The 24,034-nt window shown below is 39.0% G+C and overlaps 3 protein-coding genes across 4 annotated transcripts in view; 1 reads left to right on the forward strand and 2 right to left on the reverse strand.

Annotated features, from left to right (window-relative positions):
* The window catches only part of ATXN3 (ataxin 3), a 37,690-nt gene extending 31,440 nt beyond the window's left edge, over positions 1-6,250 (reverse strand). For both annotated transcript variants that reach the window (XM_043982232.1, XM_043982231.1), the window contains exon 1: positions 6,176-6,250. In XM_043982232.1, coding sequence (XP_043838167.1) covers positions 6,176-6,199 — 24 coding nt within the window. In that variant the 5' untranslated portion in view covers positions 6,200-6,250. The remainder of the gene's footprint in view (positions 1-6,175) is intronic.
* Positions 6,251-9,512: 3,262 nt separating this feature from the next.
* NDUFB1 (NADH:ubiquinone oxidoreductase subunit B1) lies at positions 9,513-20,704 on the reverse strand. The gene is made up of 3 exons (XM_043983096.1): positions 20,546-20,704; positions 11,247-11,391; positions 9,513-9,602 (listed from the first exon to the last, which is right to left on the reverse strand). Exons 2-3 carry the CDS (start codon positions 11,384-11,386, stop codon positions 9,566-9,568), a joined length of 177 nt encoding a protein of 58 aa, XP_043839031.1. The 5' UTR covers positions 11,387-11,391; positions 20,546-20,704; the 3' UTR covers positions 9,513-9,565.
* A 150-nt stretch (positions 20,705-20,854) lies between these two features.
* CPSF2 (cleavage and polyadenylation specific factor 2) overlaps positions 20,855-24,034 on the forward strand; it is a 31,009-nt gene continuing 27,829 nt past the window's right edge. The window contains exon 1 of the mRNA XM_043983095.1: positions 20,855-21,055. The gene's annotated coding sequence lies outside the window, so the exon portion shown is untranslated. The remainder of the gene's footprint in view (positions 21,056-24,034) is intronic.

Raw genomic sequence — 24,034 nt, forward strand, 5'->3', positions numbered from 1 at the left:
GCGCAGTGGATAGAGCACCGACCAGCCCTGGAGTCAGGAGTACCTGAGTTCAAATCTGGCCTCAGACACTTAACACTTACTAGCTGTGTGACCCTGGGCAAGTCACTTAACCCCAACTGCCTCACTAAAAAAAAAACAAAAACAAACAAAAATTTGTAAAAGCTTTTTATAGTCATGTGATCGTTTATATTTTGTAATGCTCTTATTAATGTTAAGTTCATATTCATTTAATAATGTTTAATATTATCAGTCATTTACATTCATTTGATTTCCCTAGTTTGAATTTTATTGTCTTTTATTCTTCCATGTGTATTTTCTTCTATTCATTTATCTAATTTTGAAACAATGCAAGATGGTTTGATTTCATAATACAATGTTAATTCTGGGAGTATCGTGCTTCCATATTCTGAGTTGTTTGTTTTTTTTCTCAACTGATTATTTTATCAAACTCTATAAAGCATTTCCCTGGCAAACTGGTTGCCATGGCAAGTGTAAATTGATTCTAGAAGTATTATTTTTGATAAGCATATTCAAAAAGAGAGGGGAACATTTGTAAAAGTATTCTTTTTTCAAAAAAAGTTTTCTTTAAGATTGTGTTGTGTTTTAACTTATATTTAAATGTTCTGATTTTTCACAAAAGTAATTGTATACTTAGTAAAAAAAAGGTATTATTTGAAATTGTTGCATAATTGTATATTATATTCTGAGTCAAGGTACATTCACATTTTTTGCGATCATTAATTATCCTCAATTCTTTTTCTTTTTTCTTTTTTTTTTTTTTGGTGAGGCAATTGGGGTTAAGTGACTTGCCCAGGGTCACACAGCTAGTAAGTGTTAAGTGTCTGAGGCTGGATTTGAACTCAGGTCCTCCTGACTCCTGGGCTGGTGCTCTATCCACTGTGCCACCTAGCTGCCCCTTATCCTCAATTTTTAAATCCATGAGACCTGGATTATGGGAACTTATCATTTAAGACGTTAATTGCCTTCATTCTGAGTTACCAGATGCCAGTTGGCCAAGATGCCATCCAATCACAAGAGGAATACATGCAAGAGCAGACATTGAACTGTCAGATGAGGGGAGACGTGCATGAAGTCAAAGTACGGCCAAGGGAATGGCTTTTGACAAATTGGTTGGTTTTTCTTGGTTTAATTTCCCCCACAATATTGTACAGATGGCTGGAAGTTTTCATCCCACCCATCTCATTCTACACCTGGCTTCTATGCCCCCTCCTATATGCCTGATACCATGGACATCTCAATCCCATGCATCTGATTAAGTCTGACTCAGTTTCCTCCAATATGTTTGGTGGTGTGGATGTATATCCCATCCAACTATTTTAAGCCTGGCATACTGCATGGGCAGTATATATTGCTCAAGTTTGGGAATGCTCATATCCCATCATTTCTCTGTTCTTTTATGGTAACCCCCATAATTATCTCAGGTGTCATGATAAATACAGTGTTGGATTTGGCCTTGACATCTGTTACCAATTATATTAGATTCTTTAATTTCTCATAATGGCATGAGGATAATTAGGAAGATGATGCAAAAAGTGATGAAACAAAGATAAAAATTAATTTTTTAAAATATCTCAGCAATTATCTTCTCAATTTACCCTCCACAAGGGGGGACTATAGTAATATTAAGTTTTGGAGAATGTTTCAATTTTTGTTTTGTTATATTTCATGTATAACAACTAAGATTCTGAATTCCCTTAGACATGTTTTTGAGAACTCTCATTGTTTGATTTGATTATTGACAAAGCTATTTTAAAGTTATATTAAGCTCAATTTTGTAGGAAAATTTCCTGTCTGATTACCAGCATCTACACATCAACCCCCTAAAAGACTTCCATTCCACGACTACACCCAGAGGAAGTCCCAAGAACCATATGAGAAAAGACTTTCAAAGCCTTTTAATGAACAGTTTTGTTTTATTTTTATTCCTTTCTGTTGTTATGTACACCATTGGTAATATGTATTTTCTGCAGAGGCCCTCCCTCTGCAAGGCCAATGTCAAAGCATCAGTTCATGAGGGACCGCCCCTCTGAACAAAACTTTTCTTTCTCCCTTTTCTATATTGCTATTAACACATTGTTTGCTAGCATAGGGTATTATATTTTGTTATTTTTGACTGTTTCATCAAGGAAACAACCCATGTTTCTTGAAGAAACAAAAGGGGAACTGTAACAATTGGAATGATGCCACCTGCTGGAGACTTACTGTAGGAAAGCTCCACCATGAGGAGAAGGCCTCTGAGGGCAATGCCATGCAGCTTTTCTTTGGTGTCAGGAAGTGATGTTTGCTGGTGGGAGGAAGGAGGGGCCAGGGTGGCTCTCTCGCTTTTTTCCCCCTCAGGATGCTGGTGGAGAGTGGAGCTAGAAATGTGCTCTTCCTTTAATAGACAAAGGAATCTAGGCCTTTCTCTTTCTCTTCACCTAATTCTTATTCTCCTTAATAAATGCTTAAAAGTCTAAACTCTTGCTAAAGCTTATAATTTATTGGTGACCACTCATTAGATATTTTATTTTGGTATTTTTGGCTGTTTCATCGGCAAACCCATACAGGTTTTCCAAAGAAACAAAGGCAGGGAATGTGGTAAAAATTATTCGTGGTAAAGATTAATATTCCCTTTTTTAGCTAACTCATTTGGGAGGTGCCACACCTGGCCCACCCCGAGGTTACGTATACTACTGGGCTCAGAAAGGCAGCTTTTGAAGGACCTCCCCTTTTGGGGGAGGAGAGATTGAACGCTCGCCGAAGGGAGGCAGGTTGCTTCTGGAAGGCTAGGCGGCTTCCGGAACTAGGGCCTTTTTCCTTCTGGGCCCTTGCCCTGGTGGCACATGTTTGTGCTCTGTCTCGGGCGACCACTGCGCTGGTGGCGGGTGTTCATGCTCTCGGTGTGAGGACTGCATACTGGGTGGCACGCGAGCAACCTTAGACTGGCAGGCTGTTCAGGTGTTTGGTGAGTTTATTTACGGAAAACCCTAATAGGCTAAGTTTAGAGTTAAGAGCATTTCTCTGTATTTCTATCTTCCTATTTCCTTATCTTTGATTTTTATTACTTTCACCTTTGTTGTTTAATTCCCAAGTAATAAAATCTGATCCTTTTGTGAACTAAAGCTTAGAGGCTCCTTTCTTATTGGCCTGGGAGAAATATCTAAGGGCAGTTCAGAGCAGAGGGAGAACCTAAAAGGTCCCTCATATTTTCGGGACCCCAATATTAAGGCAAGTCACCCAAATAACGCTCCGTATATCAAATTTTGGCTCTCACAAGAGTAAGTTTTCTATACCAAAGCTCCTTAAACTGAGGGTCAGGACCCCATATGGAATCATATAACCGAATGTGGGATCACAAAAAAAAAAATCTGGCAACAGTAAAAGATTATGTATACCTATTTTATATCCCAAATACACAGGGTCATGTAAAAATTTCTCAGGAAAAAAGGGGTCAGGAATGGAAAACATTTAAGAAGGCCTGTTCAACGTAATGAAATTACAGGATCCATCCTTCTCCCCCCAAATATGATTGGATAATTTCATGAAGTGGCATGTAAAAGATTATTTTAATGAATTCTAAAACAAAATACCAGAAATACATAAAAGACCATAAAGACATGTATTACAGTAGTGTTGGACTCAAATACAATGGGGGGGCTACAAATTTACATTATCTGTTTTGTATTTTTACTTATTTTTGTTAAAATTTCTCAACTACATTTTAATCTGATTCTGCAGCACTCCAAAGTGAATTTGATACATCTGATGTATTATACAGAAGCAAATGCCACTAAAGTCCTATTAGCAATGAATACCTCATGATGTGGAAGTAACCTTATATTCATGAAGGCTATACTAGTTGAATGGAAGCACTGGCTGATCAGAGGATGATAATTTATTTTGGAAGAATCTTTGAAGGCAAACTTGTCCAAGCTGTTAATTTTACAAATAGGGAAATTGAGGCCCAAAGAAATTATATGGCTTTCTCAAGGTCATACAAATTATAAGTAGCAGCAGCAAGATTCAAACTCAAGTCATCTGACACCAATTTCAGTTCTTCCTATTGTACTAACAAAACTAGAAAGATTTTGAACAGAAGAAACAGACCGTCTACTGAACAAGGAAATGCTCATCTATTTGGGGAGACTCATTCATCACCTGAATGTTGGTGAATTTTGGAGTCTTAGAAATTCAGGAAACGGACTATCATTGTGTAGAAAGGTTACAAACCATATTGTGGAAGGAGAATATGTGATGATACAATTATATACCTTTTTAAGTATTGAAATAGAAATAAAAAGTAAAGCCTCATTATATGTGTCTTTCAGGCAACTAAATTTCCTTCTCAAGTAAAATAAATAATCAATAATATCAACCAAGGGATATCTATACCACTGATATCACCATCAAAATAAAAAATTTATTACCTTTTAAAACATTTCTGAAAATTCTTCCAGAAACTAAAATTTTCTATTTTAAAAAAATGAACTAGTTCAGATTTATTATGACAAATCCATTATAATACTGTTTTGGTAGATTTTTATTTGGTTGCTGTCAAACTTTAAATGAAATACTGACCTTCATTTAAAGTACAAAAAACCCTTCACCTATGCCATAAAAATGTCATAATAATATATAATGAATAACAAAAGATTCCACTCTTCCAAACTAATCCTGCCAGGTTTCCCTTATACAGATGACAGCATTTACTATAAAATAAGAAAACAACACTTGCCAAAGCTGTTCATGGAAGGTTTCACCCACACCCAATGGGCCTGATAATTATAAAGAGAGAAGACAAGTTTCTCCACATACCACAACCATTTAATTGCCCTTATTTTCAAGTGGTCATTTAAGAATCAAAAAGAAGAAACAATTAGGAACAAACACAGGTACAAAAGTCCTGTGCAACTAATTAAGGGTTTGAGATGCACCAGTCCAGTCCCAAGTCAGCTAAGGAGTAGCATTTATATAATGAAAAACCGAAGCTGAGCTTAATTTCAATAAAGAAGAGTATGTGTGTAGTCTAGACACTCAACACCCAAACTCTTGTGGGCTAATCGTTTCAATGGACGGGGGAAAGAGAAAAGATTTCTAGCTTGGGGGCTTTTAATGACATATAATAATACAAATATTGACTAAACATCTACTCTGCACAGGACACTGAAGGGGGCAACATTTTTAAAAATAAGATTAGGTTTTTTTCTCTTAAAAGTCTTACAATATAGTAGGGAGATAAGAGACACCAATACAAATAGGGATAACTCAGAATATAACACGATAAATAGGTAAAATCCAGTGCTATGTGAGGACTGAGAGGAAGGGCAGGGGAAGGAGAGGGACCAGAAAAGGTGGCATTTGAATTGGGTGTTATGGTGCCTACTAGGTTTTAAAAAATGCCTTTCTCAAAAACCACCTTGAAAGGTAGGGATGGCAAGTCCCCAAAGACACTAGAGTTGGAGTGGGGTGTGACTAGACTTGGAAGGCCCATGCAGCCCGTACTTCAATCCAAGGCTCCTAATTCGAAGTCCGGTAGTCTTTTTGCTACATCGCTCTGCCAGTTCAAAGATAGGGAGGACTTCAAATATCGAACTAATTAAAGAATCACTTCAGTGAAGAGGGAGGGCTTTCTAGACTACGTTTCCCGACCCAGCTACCCACGCTATAAGGTGGAAGTGGAGGAGGTGGTTGGGGGTCTCCCATCCTGACTGCAGCAGACACGGAAGCTTGGGGGGGGGGAGGGGAGAAAAAGTGGAACTGTAAAAATGATTACAGTAACCATGAAGAATAGCTAGCAAGGAAAGAACTGACCCAGTGCACCCTCTCACGTTCAGGGCCCAAGGTATCACTAACAGGACCCCATCCCCTTCAAAGTCACTTCTTCCGCCCCTCCCCGAGGCTTCTGACCCCCGCCCCACTGGTCCTCCCCGGATTCCTCGGTGGCCGGTAGCCGGCGGTCGATGAGGAGGGTCCACGGGCTGGTAAATGGGTAGGCGCCCTTGGAAGGAAGCCGCTGCCCAAGCAGGGTGCCCCCTCCCCAGGATAGATAGGCCCCGGTGGGAGGGTGGAGGTAGCAAGAGAGGCCGCCTCGGCTTCCCTGAAGAACCCAGGACACCTTTCTCCTCCCGCACCGCCCAAGGTGGGAAGAGCACCCTACCGAACCTCGGACACTTACTTTCTCGTGGAAGATGGACTCCATGTTTATTTGTCTGGAGCCAACGGCCCCGCGTCGAACCACCCCCCCCTCCAACCCCTCCCCCCGCCCCCCGCCCCAGCTCTGTCCCCATCCCCACCCCCACGCCTAAGCCCAACCCGCTCCGCTATGCCCTGCCCACGTGCCCCAGACATTGACCAATCAAACGCAGGGGATCTGAGTCACGTGAGATGAAGACGGGAGGGGGCGTAGGGGGGAAGGAGGGAGCAGGTCCACGGAGAGCCCTTTCCCGCGGTGTAATTTCCCACGTGACCGTCGCGGAGCTGCCCCGCCCCGCCCACACGGCACTTCCGGGATCCTGAAGATCGCCATCGCGATTCTTCCGCTCATAGCACCCTCAGGCGGACGGGAGGACCTTCTGGATCGGGTCTGGCGCCTCGGGCTCTTTTCTATGGTTTGACTGAGCTGGGTCCGGGTAGGCCAAGGTGGGTCCTTAACCTTTCAGGATTTTAGGATTTAAGAACCTGCAGGGGAGGGGCCGTAGAAATCCCTTGGTCTCAAACCTTTCGTTTTACAGAGGAGGAAACCGAGGCCCGAATCATGGGGTTCTGAGCATTTCTTCCCCTGCCATCTTCACAGTGGTAGCCTGGGAAAGATGGGGAGCAAGCGTGGCGTAGAGGAAGAAAGACTGGGTTTGGAGTCAGAAGACTTAAAACTCAGAGGATGTGATGAGAAATTCTTGCTTGTGTTGGCAAGGAACTAACTATAACATAAATAATTATTTTATTGCATAGATAGGTGATAGTTCTATACATATGTACACATATAGGATTTTTTGTGCTAACTTCATAATATGTACTAAACCGGGGGTCCCAAGAAACTTAGAACTTTTGGAACACTTACATATACAAATATGTGTATACACACATTACACAAATGTACACTACTTCTTTTAAGTTTTAAGACTTCTCAGTTTGAGTGGCATCACACAACATAAACCAGAAGAAATACATAATAAGTTATCATAGGCCAAACCTAGAAACAACCATTTTCATTGTTTTGTCCCAGATAAATGAAATGTATATTTATTTTAATTTACTGCAAATTTACTTCAGTAAAAATTTATTAAGCACCTACTATATTTCTGTCTTAAAGGACACAGCATCCAGGTAGAGAGAAAAGCATGGATAACTCCCCCCCCCAAAATATGAACATACAGAGCATATTTGGGAAATAGAAAATAGACTACTTTGGCTGGAATAGCCTGTGGAAGGGAGTAATGAGATAATACTGGAATAAAGAGGAAATACTGAAATGAGTAGCCCTGGATCGTGGACATTGAATTCCTTAGCTAAGGGATTGACTTATACTTGGGAACCACTGAGCTATAATGCAATAACATAACCAATATAGGCATAATAGGTTTGGGGAGTCATTTTCAGAGGAATGGTGTAAATGAGATTGCTAAAGGGAGGAAAACAGAAAGGTGTGGGATGGGACAGCAAAAGAGGCAGAGCTCTGAAGGTTCTAGCTGCAGGAGTTCATAACCTGGGGTCCTTGAACTTGTTTTTGTTGTGTGTGGTTTTTTCCACAAAAGTATTTTATTATTTTCTAGTTAGGTGTAGAGACAGTTTTCAACATTTGTTTTTATAAGATTTCTAGTTCCAAATTTTTCTCCCTCCCCCTTCCCCAAGACAGCAAGCAATCTGATACAGGTTATATGTGTACAATCACATTAAACATATGTCTGCATTAGTGTGTATTTTTTACTCTGTTCAGTTGTTTCAGTCATGTTGGACTCTTCATCACTTCCTTTTTAAGTTTTTCTTGGCAGAGATACCAGTGGTTTGCCATTTCCTTCTCCAGCTTATTTTACAGATGAGGAAGCTGAGGCAAACAGGGTTAAATGACTTGTCCAGTCATATAACTAGTGTCTAAGGCAAGATTTGAACTCAGGAAGATGAGTATTTTTGACTTTGGGCCTGGCACCATATCCACTGAACCACTGAGCTGCCCTTTACTCTAGCAATTTCAATATCCCTATAATGATCTGATTAGAGATCTGATACTTTATTACAGAAATAATTAGGGAATATGATTTCAAGTATTGTTTTAATTAGTCATGTTTTTCATTAATGACTTTACTCAAGTAAATCACATTGCTTTGCTTCTAGCAAGGAGCTGAGCTGTACATTATATGATAAGACGAATAACTGAGTCAGAAGAGAAACAAATTTCATATGCCCTGGCATTTAGTATTATATTTCTAGAAAATATACCCCAATAGCAAATTTATGCCCTAATTTCAATGTCACCAAAACAGTAGCTTTCTTTTCCTTTTCCTATTTGTTTCGTTTCAGATATTAGTTTTGCACTATTTGGTTACATATTATTCAACACCCCCTCCCCCATCAATTAGAGGAAAGGAAAAATTTTTTTTAATAAACATTTTTATTTAAAGTTATGAGTTCCAAATTCTATCCCTTCTTCCCTCCCTCCCTTCCCTGAGGCAGTAAGAAATCAGATATAGGTTATACATGTTCAATTATGTAAAACATAACCATATTAGTCATTTTGCACAAGTAGAATACAAGAGAAAAATGAAAGAAATAAAGTGAAAAATAGCATGCTTTAGTCTGTGTTCAATCAATATCGGTTCTTTGGAGGTAGATAGTATGCTTCATCATTAGTCCTTTGGGATTGTGTTGGATCATTATATTACTGAGAATAGTTAAGTCATTCACAGTTCTTCATCAAACAATATTGCTTCTCCTGGTTCTGTTCACTTCACTATACATCAGTTCATAAAAGTCAGAACAAAGGAAAATTCTTAAAGGCTCCATATTCTCCTATTTTAAGTTAAAACCATATAATGATAATTTAAAGTTTATCTCCTAAAGTATAGTATCATTTTTTTAAAGGATTAACCATGTGGTGTTTTTAAAATTAATTATTTTTTAAATGAAAAGTTTCATTAAAATTTGTGAACAACATTTTTTTTTTTTTTGCGGGGCAATGGGGGTTAAGTGACTTGCCCAGGGTCACACAGCCAGTAAGTGTCAAGTGTCTGAGGCCGGACCTGAACTCAGGTCCTCCTGAATCCAGGGCCAGCGCTCCATTCACTGCGCCACCTAGCTGCCCCAACATTTGTTTTTAAAATATAAAAACACTAGGAAGTTAAATCCCAAGTGCAAATCAAGTCCTGTGTCCTCCAGAGGAACTCCCCCCTGCCCCCACACACACCTCCAAACTCCCAACTATCTGAAGAAATGAATTCATTTTTTTCAGTTTGAAATAGGAGCTCATCATAATTTGGACAACAAAATTTCTTAAGTAAAAACGATGAAAGCACTTTTTATTTAATTAAATATTTTTATTCAACATGAAAATCTCTCAATTCAGCTAAAGCCTTTATTTCCAGGTAACTTCTTCATTAGGTTTTAGTTCTCTGTGTAGAAAGAAAAAGAGAAGTAAAAGACAAACATTAAGAAACAATTTTTGTGAAAGTAAAAAAGAGAAAGTTAAAGGAAGATTAACTTACAATTCTTTATTTTGTTAATTTGACTATTTTATGGGGCACTAGTGTAATAGAAAGAGTAGATTGGTACTTAGGGACCTAGTTCAAATCCTGACTCTTGTTATTTGCTAGATTTTATGTGAGCCCTAGCAAGTCCCTTAACATGTGTGGGCCTCAATTTCTTCATGTCTAAAATGAGAGGACTGGACTAGATAACCTCTAAGATTTCTTTAGCTCCAAATTGTGATCTTATTCAAAATATGATAAACCTTGTTTTTATGATGCCTTCTCAGTTAAAACTAAAGGCATATCAACCAATGTAAATGATGTACAATCTTTTACCTAAAAGTGGCCATGGAAAGGGGAAAAAAAACCTATTCAAATTAGACTATGGTCTTTATTTTTCATACTTATTCTTGTCCCTCAATCCCATACTGGAGTAGCCCACATCTTGGGTAATTATGATAATGCCAGGTCATATTCTTTCTCAGTACCCTCAAACTATATCTTTTGTCCTTCAAAGATTTACAAGTAAAATGCTACATAAATATAAGTTCTCATTCAAGATGTTTTGTCCAGTAGTCTGAAATGTATACATTTCATCCTTATCTTTCATAATTTTATTAATTTCTCTCAAATTCTTAGCCTTCTCCCCCAGACTACAAGGTCTCAATTCCTTTTTTAGTCTAACTTCATATGGAAGCCTTATCACCTCGATCTTTTTGGATGTGCTTCTTTGGACCTTCTCCAGCTCCATTATATATTTTTTGAGGTACAGTAACCAGATCTACACAAAGTATAGGCAGTTTTTGACTTATGAATGTAACTTGTGAAACACATGTAAACAACCATATGAGTAGCTTTCTGCTGGAACCTTCTGTTACTATTAGCCTACCAGCCTACACTGTTTGACCTACAAATGTCATTCTATACCCTTCCTGAGCCACTCCTCCTGCCAGCCCTAACCTATGCACCTGATGTGCCTTACTCCATACTGGTTTGAAAAATAGAAAAAATGCCACAAAAGTACTGTTATTACTGTGGGTTAATTATTCTACTGATACGTCACCATGACATGGAAGTGACCTTGGGTCCTATAAGATTGGAAGGGCTTTCAGTATGAAGTTCATCTAAGACTCATCACTAAGTTGATAATATAGTGATGAATTTTTTAGCCAGAGCAACTCTTACATTGTCTCCTCCTTCATACAGGGTTTTGAGATGCATTACCCGAAGAAGTAGCCACACTGGTAAAGTCATAGATCTTTGAAGTATGGGCAAAATCAATTTTTCTGAAATGGTGGAAAAACCCAAATAACAATGTTCTTATGGGAAAATGTTTCAAGTTCCAAATAACTTAATAATAAATGAACTTTTGAAACACAAGTACTACTGTCCTCCTATTGATATGCCTTACCAAATTTATTGTGAGAGCATTTTAATGAGATTCCAAAGGGGATGTAATAACTTCTGTTTATTTTATGCTGCCTTCAGGACACTGTTGCCTAACTCTGTACTGTAAAAATTAAATCAGTCAGTTAACAGAAGGTTTAGAAAACAAATACATAAACTAACCTTTTAAATAACATGCTCTTATTCCGAAAAGCAGTTAGTTTTTCATCACTCCTCTTGTCTAGATAATAGCCAACAACAAATCCCACTGGTACCAGGATATGAACCCAGTGGTCACGCACAGCCTGAATTAAATTCACCATGATTGCTTTAAAAGAAAAAAAAAAGAAAAGGACAAAAAAAAGTTGAGACATTTGAATATAAACTATTTTTTGAGAACTCTCTAAAACCTCACCCCAAATAGGAAGAAAGTATTTAGTGGAAGAGAAGGGGTAAATAGGAATACTGAAGTTCCCTTTAAGCTGCTAACTTGCTTCAATGTTTTGGCTTCATTAATTGATTCAGTAGTTAGTGCTGAATTTATTTATGGGTAAGGAATCTGTTAGGAACTGAGGGGAATACAAATTCCTCAACATTATATGACACAATGTCTAAAATTTATATGATGAAGATGTAGGGTAGCAGCAGTATGGAGTAGTGTGAAAATTTAAGAAATCGATTTTTTTATCGATTAAAAAACATTTAAGTGCATATTATGTCCCAAGCACTATCCTAGGCACTGGTGATAGGAATATAATACATAACATAAAGAAAAACTCTTAACCACAAGGCTCTAACAGTCTTGTTTTTGCAGCAATCCGTTTTAACTTTTGTGGTGGTAGCTGTTTCCATACACATTGTTCTAGTCATTGTGTATATTATACTCCTGGCTCAGCTTAATTCACTATTCATGCAAATCTTTCTATGCTTCTTTGTATTATTCCCTGATATTCATGAACCACAATTTGTTTAGCCATTCACCAATCAATGAACATCCAGTTGGTTTCTAGTTCTTTACAATCACAAAAAGTACTTTGAGAACTATTTTGGTGTATTGGGAACCTTTCTTCTTTATCTGCTGTGTCTTTGGGGGTATATGTCTAGCAGTAGAATCTCCTGAGTCAAAAGATATGGACATTTACATATTTTATTTGCATAACTCTACATTGTTTTCCAGAATGGTTGTACTCATTTTCATGCCTCACCAACAATGCAACTGTGAACCTGTCTGGGAGTTGGTTTCTTGAGTTTTGTTTCCAGTCTCCCCATTCATTTGCAAGTTAAGATAAAAGGTCTTTATAACTCTTTTTCCCCTTTCCTATCTTTAAAATGGAAGCCATTATTGGCAAATGTAATCCACTTCATAATACTCATTTAGAATTATTTTAGGTTTTATAAGTTATTTTTAGCTCCAAGGTCAAAAACCCTATGACTATATCTACTAAAATAGTAACTTCTCAGTAAATCTAAAAAAATATTATTAACTGACTACTGAAAGGAAAAGTATAAACATAATAGAAAAACTTGTTAGCAAGGAGGTCAGAATAGTTGATCTTAGTATCTTAGAATAGGTGCTAATGGCAGTACTAGACAAGAAGATGGATGAATATTTCCAATATTCATACCAATGCTAATGCTAGAACATGCCTAAAACCGGGACAACTAATGCACTGTTGGTGGAGTTGTTAATTGGTCCAACCATTTTGGAGAACAATATGGAACCATGCCTAAAGGGCTATAAAACTGCATACTCTTTAATCCCACAATACCACTGTTAGGTCTATATCCCAAAGATATATTTTTTGGATAAAAAAAATGAAAAGAACCTATTTGTACAAAAATTTTTATACCTTTTCTTGAGTGGCTAAGAATTGGAAATCCAAAGGGTGCCCCTCAATTGGGGAAGGGCTAAACAAGCTGTGGTAAATGATTGTAACGGAATATTATTTTGTGCTAAATGACAAGCAGGATGTTTTCAGAAAAACCTGGAAAGACATTTACATGAACTGATGAATAGTGAAGTGAACAGAGAACCAGGAGAATGTTGTACACAGTAACAGCAATATTCTTTGATGAAGAACTGTGAATGACTTAGCTATTCTCAGCAATACAAAGATCGAAGACAATCCCAAAGAATTAATGACAAAGAATACTATCTGCCTCCAGAGAAAGAACTGATATTGATTAAATATAGACCAAACATGCTAGTTTTCACTTTTTTTCATTTTTTATTTTTATTCAAGTCTTCTTGTACAAAATGACTAATATGGAAATGTTTTACATAATTGTACATGTATAACCTATATCTGATTGCTTACCATATCAGGGAGGAAAGGAGGGAGGGACAGAATTTGGAACTCAAAACTTTAAAAGTATTTCTAGAAAAATGAAATCTGCAATGTAGGGTTTCTCAATAGATATTTACAAGTTAATACAATAGAAAGACTACAATTATGTCCTAAATTCAGATTTCATTGTGAAGAATTTCAGAGAGGAAGATCAGATTTAGAGCTGGAAGGGGCCTCAGAAGCTCCCTTGTAGAACTCCCTCTTTTTATAGAGGTGGAAACTGAGAACCAGGAAGGTCAAGTGACTTGCTCAAGGTTATATAGATAGTGACAAAGGTAGGAAATGAATCCAGATACTCAGTCCCCAGAGCCAATAATCTTTCCATTCTATCTTAACTAGCAGAGCTATCAGAAAACAATTGCCCCTAAAATGAACAAACAGTTCATTAGTTCAAAAACTAATTATTGGAGTTTTAAAAATGCTTTTTTAAGGAAGAAACCAAATTATACTTAATTATATACAGTGTCTAAGAAGGAATATGCAGAAGGCAGTGTGTAATAATAAAGAGGAATGGGTTGGAGTCAGAAGACCTGGGTGAGAATCCTAACTTTGCTATATATCATCTCTATGGCCTTAGGTCAATCAGTTCATCTATCTGTGTCTCAGTTTCCACATCTATAAAATGATGGGGTTAGTTAGACTAAAGGATTTCTGAGGTTCCTCCCAGCTCTAAATTCTATGATTCACTGAACTAGTTGTATGGCCTAGGTGAGCGATTTAAATTGTGAGGCCAATTTCCACTCTTGGTAAAATGAGGCTGGTGGGTAAAGATCATCTATAAGGAAGGCCATTTCCATCTCTAAATCCTTAAATCCTTTGAGCAAATCATTTAAAAATTTTCTGGAATGAATGAATTCAGCAAACATTTACTGAGTAACTGCTATGTGAAGAACACCCTGCAAGGTTGTCAATGGAATACAAAGATGATTAAGAAAATTGTCCTTGCCTTCAAGGAACTTATGATCTAGATGAGGATATAAAATTTGCACAAATAATACAATTTAGGGAGACTATCAAGGAGATGAGAGTGACTGACAGTGCCAGGGAGTGTGGAGAGCTCAAGAAGGATGAAAAATGGAAAAAGGCCATTAGATTTGGCAGTTACAGATCACTGGAGAGAGTAGTTTTGTTTGAATTATGATGTTGGAATGGAGTGATGCAATCAGAATTGGTCGTTTGTTTCACCTTTTTTTTCTGAAAGACCAACCCTTTTCACTGTCCACTGCTTTAGTGAGATTTCCTATGGTTTGTTCTAAACAATTGATTGTATTTTTCTTTTTTAAATTCTGAGTTTCAAGCCCTAACTGTTAACACATTGTAGTAGTATGCTCCTGGGCAAGTCATTTAACCTCACAGTGACCTGGGAGATATTCTAAGACTTAAGATCTGGACGGGTAGAGGGAATTTCTTATTAGGAGTTCCCTTTTAAAAGGGGGGGGGGGGGGGGCGGAAGAAATACCAAAAACCTACTACTCATTCAGGAAGCTTTTTGATTCACTGAATGTGAAACAAATGTTATAAAACAGACAAATAAGTTTAACCCATCATATGATATGGTGGAAATAGTATGAGACTTAGTAAGACTTGGGCTCAAATTCTCCTTCTGATGCTTTCTGGCTTTCCTCAAATGTAAAATGAGAATAAAAATAATTCAAAGAATTATTTTGTGAGGCTCAAATGAAATAATACATGCAAAGTGCTTTATAAATACAAAGCACTACATAAGTATTACTTATTATTTCTCAGTGGATGAATGTCAAAATCATCTTTGGAGTGTTCTAGTATAGGAGATATGGTTATCTTAGGGTTATGAGGAAGAATAAATTATTCAATCTAAAGGGAATCATAAAGATCCAAGCTAGTAGGGTCAAGAAACTGTGACTAGACAGAATAGCTCAGAAAATGTATGCATGAACTATATGGGAACCAAGTAGTTTTCTTTTATTTACAGCTCTAGTTATCTTACTTTGCTATAGTTTTCTTACTTTGGTATAGTTTTTCTGGATGTGTATCTTCTTTTTTCCTTTGTAAACAAATTATAGGAAATGTACTTTCAGTGTCTGGAGTGGTGTGACACAGGGTAAAAGGGAAAGGGGGTTCAATGTGAGGGGAAAAGCCACTGCATTTAGCAATGAAATCATCAGTGACTTTAGAGAGTGGTGCTTCAGTATAGTCATAGGGGCAGTGATTAAGCCAGTGGGGTAAAGCAATAAATCCTCTTCATTCTTGGTACAAGTTTGGCAGTAAAGGGGAAGAGAGGGAAGATGATAGCTTGAAGGGTTAAGCAGGTTGAAGGGGAAGAGATGGGAATAAGCATTTATAAGGCACCTAGTATGTGTCAGTAGGGGAAGAGAAGGGAATAAACATTTATCTATTTATCTTTTTATCCATTTATTTATTTATTTATTTGCTTGTTCCCTTGTTCATTTATCTATTTATTTGTTCACTCATTCATTTGCTTGTTTATTTACTTATTTTTGAGGCAATTGGGGTCAAATGACTTGCCCAGGGTCACACAGCTTGTAAGTGTCTATGGTCGGATTTGAACTCAGGTCCTCCTGAATCCAGGGCCATTGCTTTATCCACTTTGCCACCTAGCTGTCCCAGGGGAATAAGCATTTATTGTTTTGTTTTGTTTTTGTGGGGCATTGGGGGTTAAGTGACTTGCCCAGGGTCACACAGCTAGTAAGTGTCAAGTGTCCGAGGCCGGATTTGAACTCAGGAACTCCTGAATCCAGGGCCGGTGCTTTATCCATTGCACCACCTAGCTGCCCAGAATAAGCATTTATAAGGCACCTAGTATGTGCCAGTCACACTGCTAAGTGCTTTACATGTATCTCATCTGATCCTCACAATAACCCTTCAAGGTAAATGCTGTTTTTATCCTCATTTTATAGTTTAGGAATTGGAAGAAAACAGACAGCATGACTTGTCCAGGGTCACACAGCTTGCAAATTGTGTGAGGCCAAATTTGAAGTCAGGTCTTCTTAACTCCAGTCCCAGCATTCTATCTATGGTGCCTCCTAGCTACTTCTAAGGAATTTAAATTAAAAAAAAAATTTTTTTAGGATATAGAAATCTAAGATACGTACACTGAGGGAAAGAAGGCATCCAAAGGAAAGATTGGTAACAAAAGGGAAGGCCAGATTAATTTGAGCATGGTCATATCGAAGACTCCTGATGGTATTAAGGGTACAAGTGGAGGAGTTAGCTTTAGTAAGGAGGGCCACTTCTTCCTCTGAGATTATAGATAAAGAAAGGGGTAAATAGTTGAAGACAGTAGATTTAGAACAGTGGTATAAAACTAAAAAATGGGCGCATGATTCCTGTGGGGCAGCATACTGACTTAGAAAAACACATGTTAATATTATCTATATTCTATTGTATTTTTATTTTTTTTGTTACATAGTTCCCAATTATTTTAATCTGATTCAAGCAGCACTCAGGATTGTCAGGCATGTTTGACACCTCTGAAATAGAGGGGCATTTATAGAATCATAAGGTTCAAAGCTGGAATGGACCATAAATTCCAGATAGTCAAACTACTTCATTTTATGGATGAGGAAACTAAGACTAAGATTTTAAGTAATATTGTCAGGTATTAAGTAGCCAAGTCAGAATTAAAACACAGATTATCTGACTCCAAACACTGTGATCCATACATTACACCAAGACGAGGGATTTCATATTGGATGACTTCAATCTTCCCTGAAAAGTTTAAGGCAAAATCAAATGATGAGAATAAGGTGAGATGGGATGTATTTGGGCACTTACGGATAGTTTTGAATAGCCTTTGTGGGAAATGGAATGGGCAACAAGAGATCAATAAAAGAATTCCTAAGGACAGTAGGATTTCTGTTCAGATGAATCCAGGTCAGGAAGACTTCGTGATTTCCTCCATGTTTGGCCGGTCAGAAATAGAAAGAGAGAGGTATTTTCCTATATGCTAAGACCCAGGGTTAAGAGTTTGCAGTGCTGTAATGGCAGAAGGTCAAAGAAACAGAAGGATTTAAGGGTGAAAATGTGGGCACTATTCAAAAGGCCCATGGCCAGATCCTTCCTGATCCTTGTTTCCCAACCACTGGACCAAGGCTTTTTTTTTTTTTAATTAAATTTGTGGGGCAGTAGGGCTGTCAAGAAATGTGATTTCCTTCATATAGGAAACTCCCAATGTTAAAACTTTCTCCTGCCTCTCTGCAAATTTTGACTGATTCACAAAACTTACTTCTAATAGTTCCTACTTTTAACTCTTCTCAGATCTTTTTGCTTCCAACTGTAGCTCCTTATTTCAAGTTCTCTGTTCTTATGTCAGCTTTGGAGGAAAGGGCTGTCATGTATGGAGGAAACATGCACCCTCATCACCACCCTTTACTGGCTAAAAATATGGTTACTGAAAAACACTGGACTGACTGCATGATTTGTTCATTTCTATGACAACACTCTTGAAATATAATCACTATCAAAAGTACTCCTAACTGGGGCAGCTAGGTGGTGCAGTGGATAGAGCACCAGCCCTGGATTCAGGAGAACCTGAGTTCAAATCTGGCCTCAGACACTTAACACTTACTAGCTGTGTGACCCTGGGCAAGTCACTTAACCCCCAATTGCCTCACCAAAAAAAAAAATACTCCTAACTTATCTATAATACTTTTATGTAAACTGAGTAACTTTACAGCCCTGCTGTAAAGCCTTTACCTGCTAGAATGTCAAACTCCTAATCATCATTTACAAAAAAAAATCCATACAATATACCTTATAGAACATAATATCTACATCAGCGTTAGAAGTTTTGAAAAACCACAAGTTACCATCTGTGTTCTAAATATTATTATTCTATGAGAAGCAGTTTGGTGTAAAAACACTGGACTTGGAGTTAGGAGATATCAAGGTTCAAAGCCCATTCCTGACTCTAGCTCTGTCTATGATGAAGTCATTTCAGCTTTCTTGGTCTCAATTACTCATCTGCAAAATGGCTATAATTTTGAACAAACCTCCAGGGTTGTTGTGAGGACACAATCAGATAATTATGTGAAGTTCCAGAGGCAGCACGGGTAAATTTAGAGGTAGCAAGTCATTTCACCTCGAAGTGCCCCAGGCAGCTTTTTAACACTATAAAGTACAGAGAAAGTACTAAGCTGCATTGGTAGAAGGAGTTTAATCATTTGAGAGTCCTCTCAACTAATGACATCAAAAGTCCAATCTCTATTCTATTTAAAATTGCTTTATAAATGTTAGTTATTAATATGAGCTTACAGTCAAACAGCTCAAGAGTTCTCAATCTTCATAAATTTGTAGGAAATCAGAGTAGAAAGGAACCATAAAGATGATTTAAACTAAGCCCTTTATTTTAATAGTATCTGTAGTACCTATTTCACAGGAATACTATGAAAATCAAAAAGATAATGTATGTAAAGTGCAGTGAAAAACAGTACTATATGAATAATAGCTAACTTTGCAAGCCCCATAGGTAAGTTTTCTCATCTTATCCTTAGAATAACCTTGTGAGCTAGGTGCTATTATTATCTCTAATAACCTTTTGGTTGGACTCCCTGCCTCAAATCTCTCCCCACTTTCAGTCTATCCTCCATTCAGCTGTCAGATTTCAAAAGCATAAATCTGATCATGGCAACCTTGTATTCAATAAACTCCACTGGTTCCCTATCACCTCCAGGATCACATACAAAATTCTTTGTGTGGCATTAAAAGAAGCCCTTCATGACCTGGGCCTCTCCTACCTTTCCAGTTTTCTTAGAACTTCCATGTAACTCCTCCATGTACTCTCCCATCAGTTAACGTTGGCTTCCTTGCTATTCCTCAAGAAACACACATCTCCAGACTTGACATTTGCTGTCCCCACTGTGTCTGGAATGCCTTCCCTCATTCTCTGCTTCCTGGCTTCCCTGAAGTCCCAGTCAAAATTCTATCTTCTACAAAGGAACCCTTACTTATGAAGCCTTAATGATAGTGCCTACCCTCCACTGATTATCTCCAATTTATCGTGTGTGTGTGTGTGTGTGTGTGTGTGTGTGTGTGTATCTTTTTTGTACATCACAGTCTGTTGTCTTGGGGGGAGGGGTAACCCAGCACTTAGCACAGTGCATGGCACATAACAGGCAATTAATAAATGCTTATTGATTGGCTAACACGAGGAAACTGAGGCAGGGGTTAACGGATTTTCCCCTAGTCACACAAGTATTGTGTGAGTAGACTAATTCAGGTCTTTCCTGACTGCAAGTCCAGTGGTCTCACCCACTGTACCATCTATATAAATGCCAATTTAAGAAAAAAAAATCAGAGAACTAAGGCTCAGAAGTTTAAGTTTATAGCATAGCCTCAAACTAAACAGTTTTCTATTTCCAGTGCATTTTCCACTGCAGCAGGCTGTCACCTGTACTGATTTTAAATTTGTATTTATTTTTTAACACGTGAATACTATTGGTATCAGTGTATTTAAGAATGCCGTTTCCCATAGGGCAGAAAGGTATTGTGCCTAGGCACTGGGAATAAAAATACGAACCAATATCTTTCAAATAGCAAATGATCGCTAAATACAGGTGAAATTGAATTCAATTTTGTGGTCGCACCGAAGTCAGAGATTTAGAAACGATTTAAGGGGAAACCATCACCTGTCCTAAATACTGGTCTAGCCTGTAATCTACGAGGCATGTAGCCCAGGAACTCACTCCCAATGTACCAATTTTCCAAAACCACAGCACAGTAGTTGGCATGTAGTAGGCGCTTAATATACGTTTACTAATTGACTGATTATTGACAGACTGGCTCTGCTGTCAACACACGAAGCGCGACAGGAGGCACTGGGAGAAGACAGAGCTTTGGAAGGACATGGCTCCTGTTCTCATGGAGGTCACTGTCGTTCCTAACTGTCCCTTGATTTCTCCCCTGAGAAGAAGTTCCCATCCCTACTCCTCAGGGTTGTCCGAGGTGCAGCCATCATAAGGTGCTGCCACCATGAGGGGCCGTGAATGTCCTCCGCCCTCCTGGAGACCCTGACCCCCCAGAAGAACGCCCGTTCTCCCGGGGGGGAGGGGGCGAGTGAGGAGCTGCACGAAAGAAACTGAGGCCCACACCCGGAGCCTCCCCGGCCTTTGCTCCCCTCTCGAATCATCGACTCACCTGCAGACCGGGATCCCGGGCACTGAGAACTTGGCCAAGGACAGCAGCTCCCTCCGAGGACTCCGGACGAAGCCTCTTGGCGTCGTCACGTCCTGCGGGACGCCACCATTCCTTACGCTGGGGGAAGGGCCACGGGTGCCGGAAAGTCACACTATCCCTCCTTTTTTTGTTTGTTCTTGACTTCATGGGAGGTTTCAAATTTCGAGACTCATACACTAGAGTGGCTTGTGCGGAACTTCCATAGGCTGTGTTGATTCTCTCTAGTGCCCCGCGCTGTACCTCTTTCCCCCCCCCCGGGAAAAAGTGGTAGCGCCCAATTCGCTCCGCCTCTCTTTCGCCCCTCCCCCAACATGGCGGCCGCCAGTAAGTGCTTGCTGTTGGCGGGCCGTGACTGCCGCTGATACAGAAGAGGCAGCTGCTTTTTTCATCCCGGCTCCGACTTAGAGAAGAATTGGAAAGGGAGGGAGGTAGAAAGGAAAGACGAAGGAGTGCTGAGGGAGGGCCGAGGAGGTAAGTGATGGTGCAAGAGTAGAGGAAAGAAGTCGGCTAGGAGAGTGGTGGGTCTCCTGGGCCTCTGAGGGGACGGGCGAGAATCTGGCCTCGGCGTCCGTAGGCAGGCACCCCCGGGCGTCTCCTTCCTGATGCCCCCGCGGCAGCCTGCCTCTGGTTCTAGGCCCCGAGGTTACAAAGTTCATCTCCTCGCATCCTCCCTTCAGGCTGATGGGAGTCTGCTTAGATGCCTCATCGCTCCCACACTTCGCTTCTCTCCTTTTGCAACTCCCCCTTCCCCAAAACGCCCCTTCCCCCTTCCGGGAGGAGTAAAGCCTCCCTGGGACTTTATTTGACGCCTGCTTCTGCTTGGCCTCAACTCCTTACTTAGAGAATATTCCTGCAGCTTTCTTCAAGAGGGTCTCCAGCCTGACTCTTTCCCCTTAAATGTTCACTAGTTCAACTGCATCTGTCCATTACTATTATTATCGACAGCCATTTATTAGCAGGGTGACTACCTCGGTAGGCTCAATGTTTTCATCATCTTGACTGTTTCTTAAGATGCCTCGGTTTTGAGGCTTTGCCCCCCACCGTTATATAGAAAGCAACAAGTTAGGCTGGGAGCAAGAGAAAGTTTGAGCCTCCTGTGTCCCATGGACCCTCGGCACTTATTCGCTCGTTTTGTTATCTTTGTGGCTCCATTGCCTGGCTTTCAACCTCGTTTATAATATGCATTTAATAAATACATGTTTTAAATTGATGCTTTTTTTTGTTGTTACCCTTCTTGCATGAGGCTAACTCAATGAAAAGACATTACAGAAGCTGCTGCCTGTCATATTTCCCTCCCCACTTCATCATATATCATTAATCAGCAGTTCTTAGCCCGAGGTCCAAACCGGTTGGTTATTGGATAGATTTCAGCCAAGGTTTATGAACTCGAATGGGGAAGAAAATGTCATCCTTATTTTCACTAATCTACTAATTGAAATTTAGCATTTTCTTCAATTATTTAAAAAAACAACACATTATTCAGAGAACAGTATGCAGGCTTATGCCAAAGGGTCCGTGACACAAGCCCGGTTAAGAACCCCTGTCATAAATAGATAACCACCACCTTTCCAGTATCTATTAGATCTTAGAATTTATATTTCTTTCCCCCTCTTTATATTTATGCGCTTGTCATTGAGACCCACAAAAGGCATTTATTTAGTTTCATAAGTGATCAATATATGTTGGATTAGGGGAATGAAATAATATCTCTCATCCTTAAGTCTCTTTCAAGGATTATATCATCTTTCCTCTCTATAAGGGGTAGAGCAAATATTGTGCTCATTTTACAGATAAGGAAATTAAATCTCAGAGAGGTTAAGTAACAGCACAGCTAGTAACAGCTCTGGGACCGTATGAAATCCAGTTCTCTGACTCCTTGTCCAATGTCGTTTTTTTCCTATTACATCCCAGTGACTTTCATGAAAGAGGCAATTCTGTTCAGCCAAAATTTAAGTGCCTAGTAAATTCAAAGCAGGGCAGACACTTACTAGCTGTGTAACACTAGGTAAGTCATTAACCCTGTTTGCCTTAGTTCACTCATCTATAAAATGAGCTGGAGAAGGAAATGACAAATCACTCCAGTATCTTTGCCAAGAAAATCCCAAATGGCATCATAGAGTCAGACAAAGATTAGAAAAAAAATGGCTGTACATCAACAAAAATTAAAGATATGAATTCCAAAGACATACTGAATACTCTGCTCCCTAAAGAACTTATCTGATGCTGAATTCTTTTTCTTAACAATTTCTATGCTATTGCTTTGTAAATATTACAAACCCTCATTTCTTCTCCCCCCCCCCTTTTTTTATTGTGTTTAATTCTTAGAAGTTTAAATTCCTGCAAGAGTATTGCTTCATGGTAAAAATTTCCCCATATCCCTGATCTCATGGTCCATTTCCACTCTCTGCCCTCCTCCACTCCATACTTTGTATTGGCACTTTGTTTTCTGTATTCAGAAGTTCCAAGTAGTTTGTTTTTTTTAATTTAACAGTTTTCCCCCCCTAGATTGGGTAAAAAGGACCACAGCTTTAATAAATACTATCATCAATTTTTAAAAATTTTGTTTTGTTCTTCTGGGAGACTTATAATCCTTAAGTTCCTGTTGTGCATCTTGTCTTTGAGATCAATATGTTTTGCTTGTATGGAGGTCACATTTTTAAGATCATGTTTTCTCTCTCTCTCTCTTTTTTTTTTGGTGTTTTTTGGGGGGTTGGTGGGGGTTGTGGGGCAGTGAGGTTTAGTTAAGTGACTCGCCCAGGGTCACACAGCTTGTATGTGTCAAGTGTCTGAGGCTGGATTTGAACTCAGGTCCTCCTGAATCAAGGGACAGTGCTTTATCCACTGTGCCACCTAGCTGCTTCTGAGTTAAAGGTTTTTAAACTGAATTTTCTTCCTCTTGAGATCTTTAGTAATTTTTTTCCCCTCATTTTCCCCTATTGCATACTTTCTAACTCTTTTCCTTTTGATGGCAGATTCATTTGCTGGGATTGGGCATCAAAGTTCACTCAGTCTTCTCAAAAGTGAATTGGGGAATTCACTTTTCACTGGTCTCAGTCCCATTCCCAAGGAGCTGACCCTGGCATAGTGCCCCCAGTTCCCTCTGTTCCTTATTCTCTGACTGAGTGCTGCTATTACAGCCCATTGCTGCCTTAGGTAGAGTGGCACCCCCAGCACAATCTGAATCAGGTTATAACCCTGCCAGAGTATGGGAACTGATGGGGGAGGTAGGGTTTGGTAAATATGTTATGGATTAGCCTTCTTTACCGTTAATTTATAGGATTGTTACCTCTTTAGACTTCTTGGTGTTTTGGCCTGTGAAGACAGCTGCAATTATTTTAGCTTCTTGCATATAATTTTTATATTGGGGAGTTTTGAAAGTTTATGACAATTGAAAAAGATATCTAATCTGCCATCTTGTTGGTCATGTGAGCCAGAAGCTTTTCATGGACT

The sequence above is a fragment of the Dromiciops gliroides genome, chromosome 2 (assembly GCF_019393635.1).
Source record: "Dromiciops gliroides isolate mDroGli1 chromosome 2, mDroGli1.pri, whole genome shotgun sequence".
In the NCBI taxonomy this organism is placed as follows: Eukaryota; Metazoa; Chordata; class Mammalia; order Microbiotheria; family Microbiotheriidae; genus Dromiciops; species Dromiciops gliroides.

What these genes read in the sequence shown, in the direction of transcription:
- NDUFB1 (XM_043983096.1), bottom strand. Translation starts at nt 11,386, where the DNA reads ATGGTGAATTTAATTCAGGCTGTGCGTGACCACTGGGTTCATATCCTG. An exon ending in AAGAGCATGTTATTTAAAAG is followed by an intron (nt 9,603 to 11,246) that starts GTTAGTTTATGT and finishes CTTTCTACACAG; the next exon opens with AGAACTAAAACCTAATGAAG.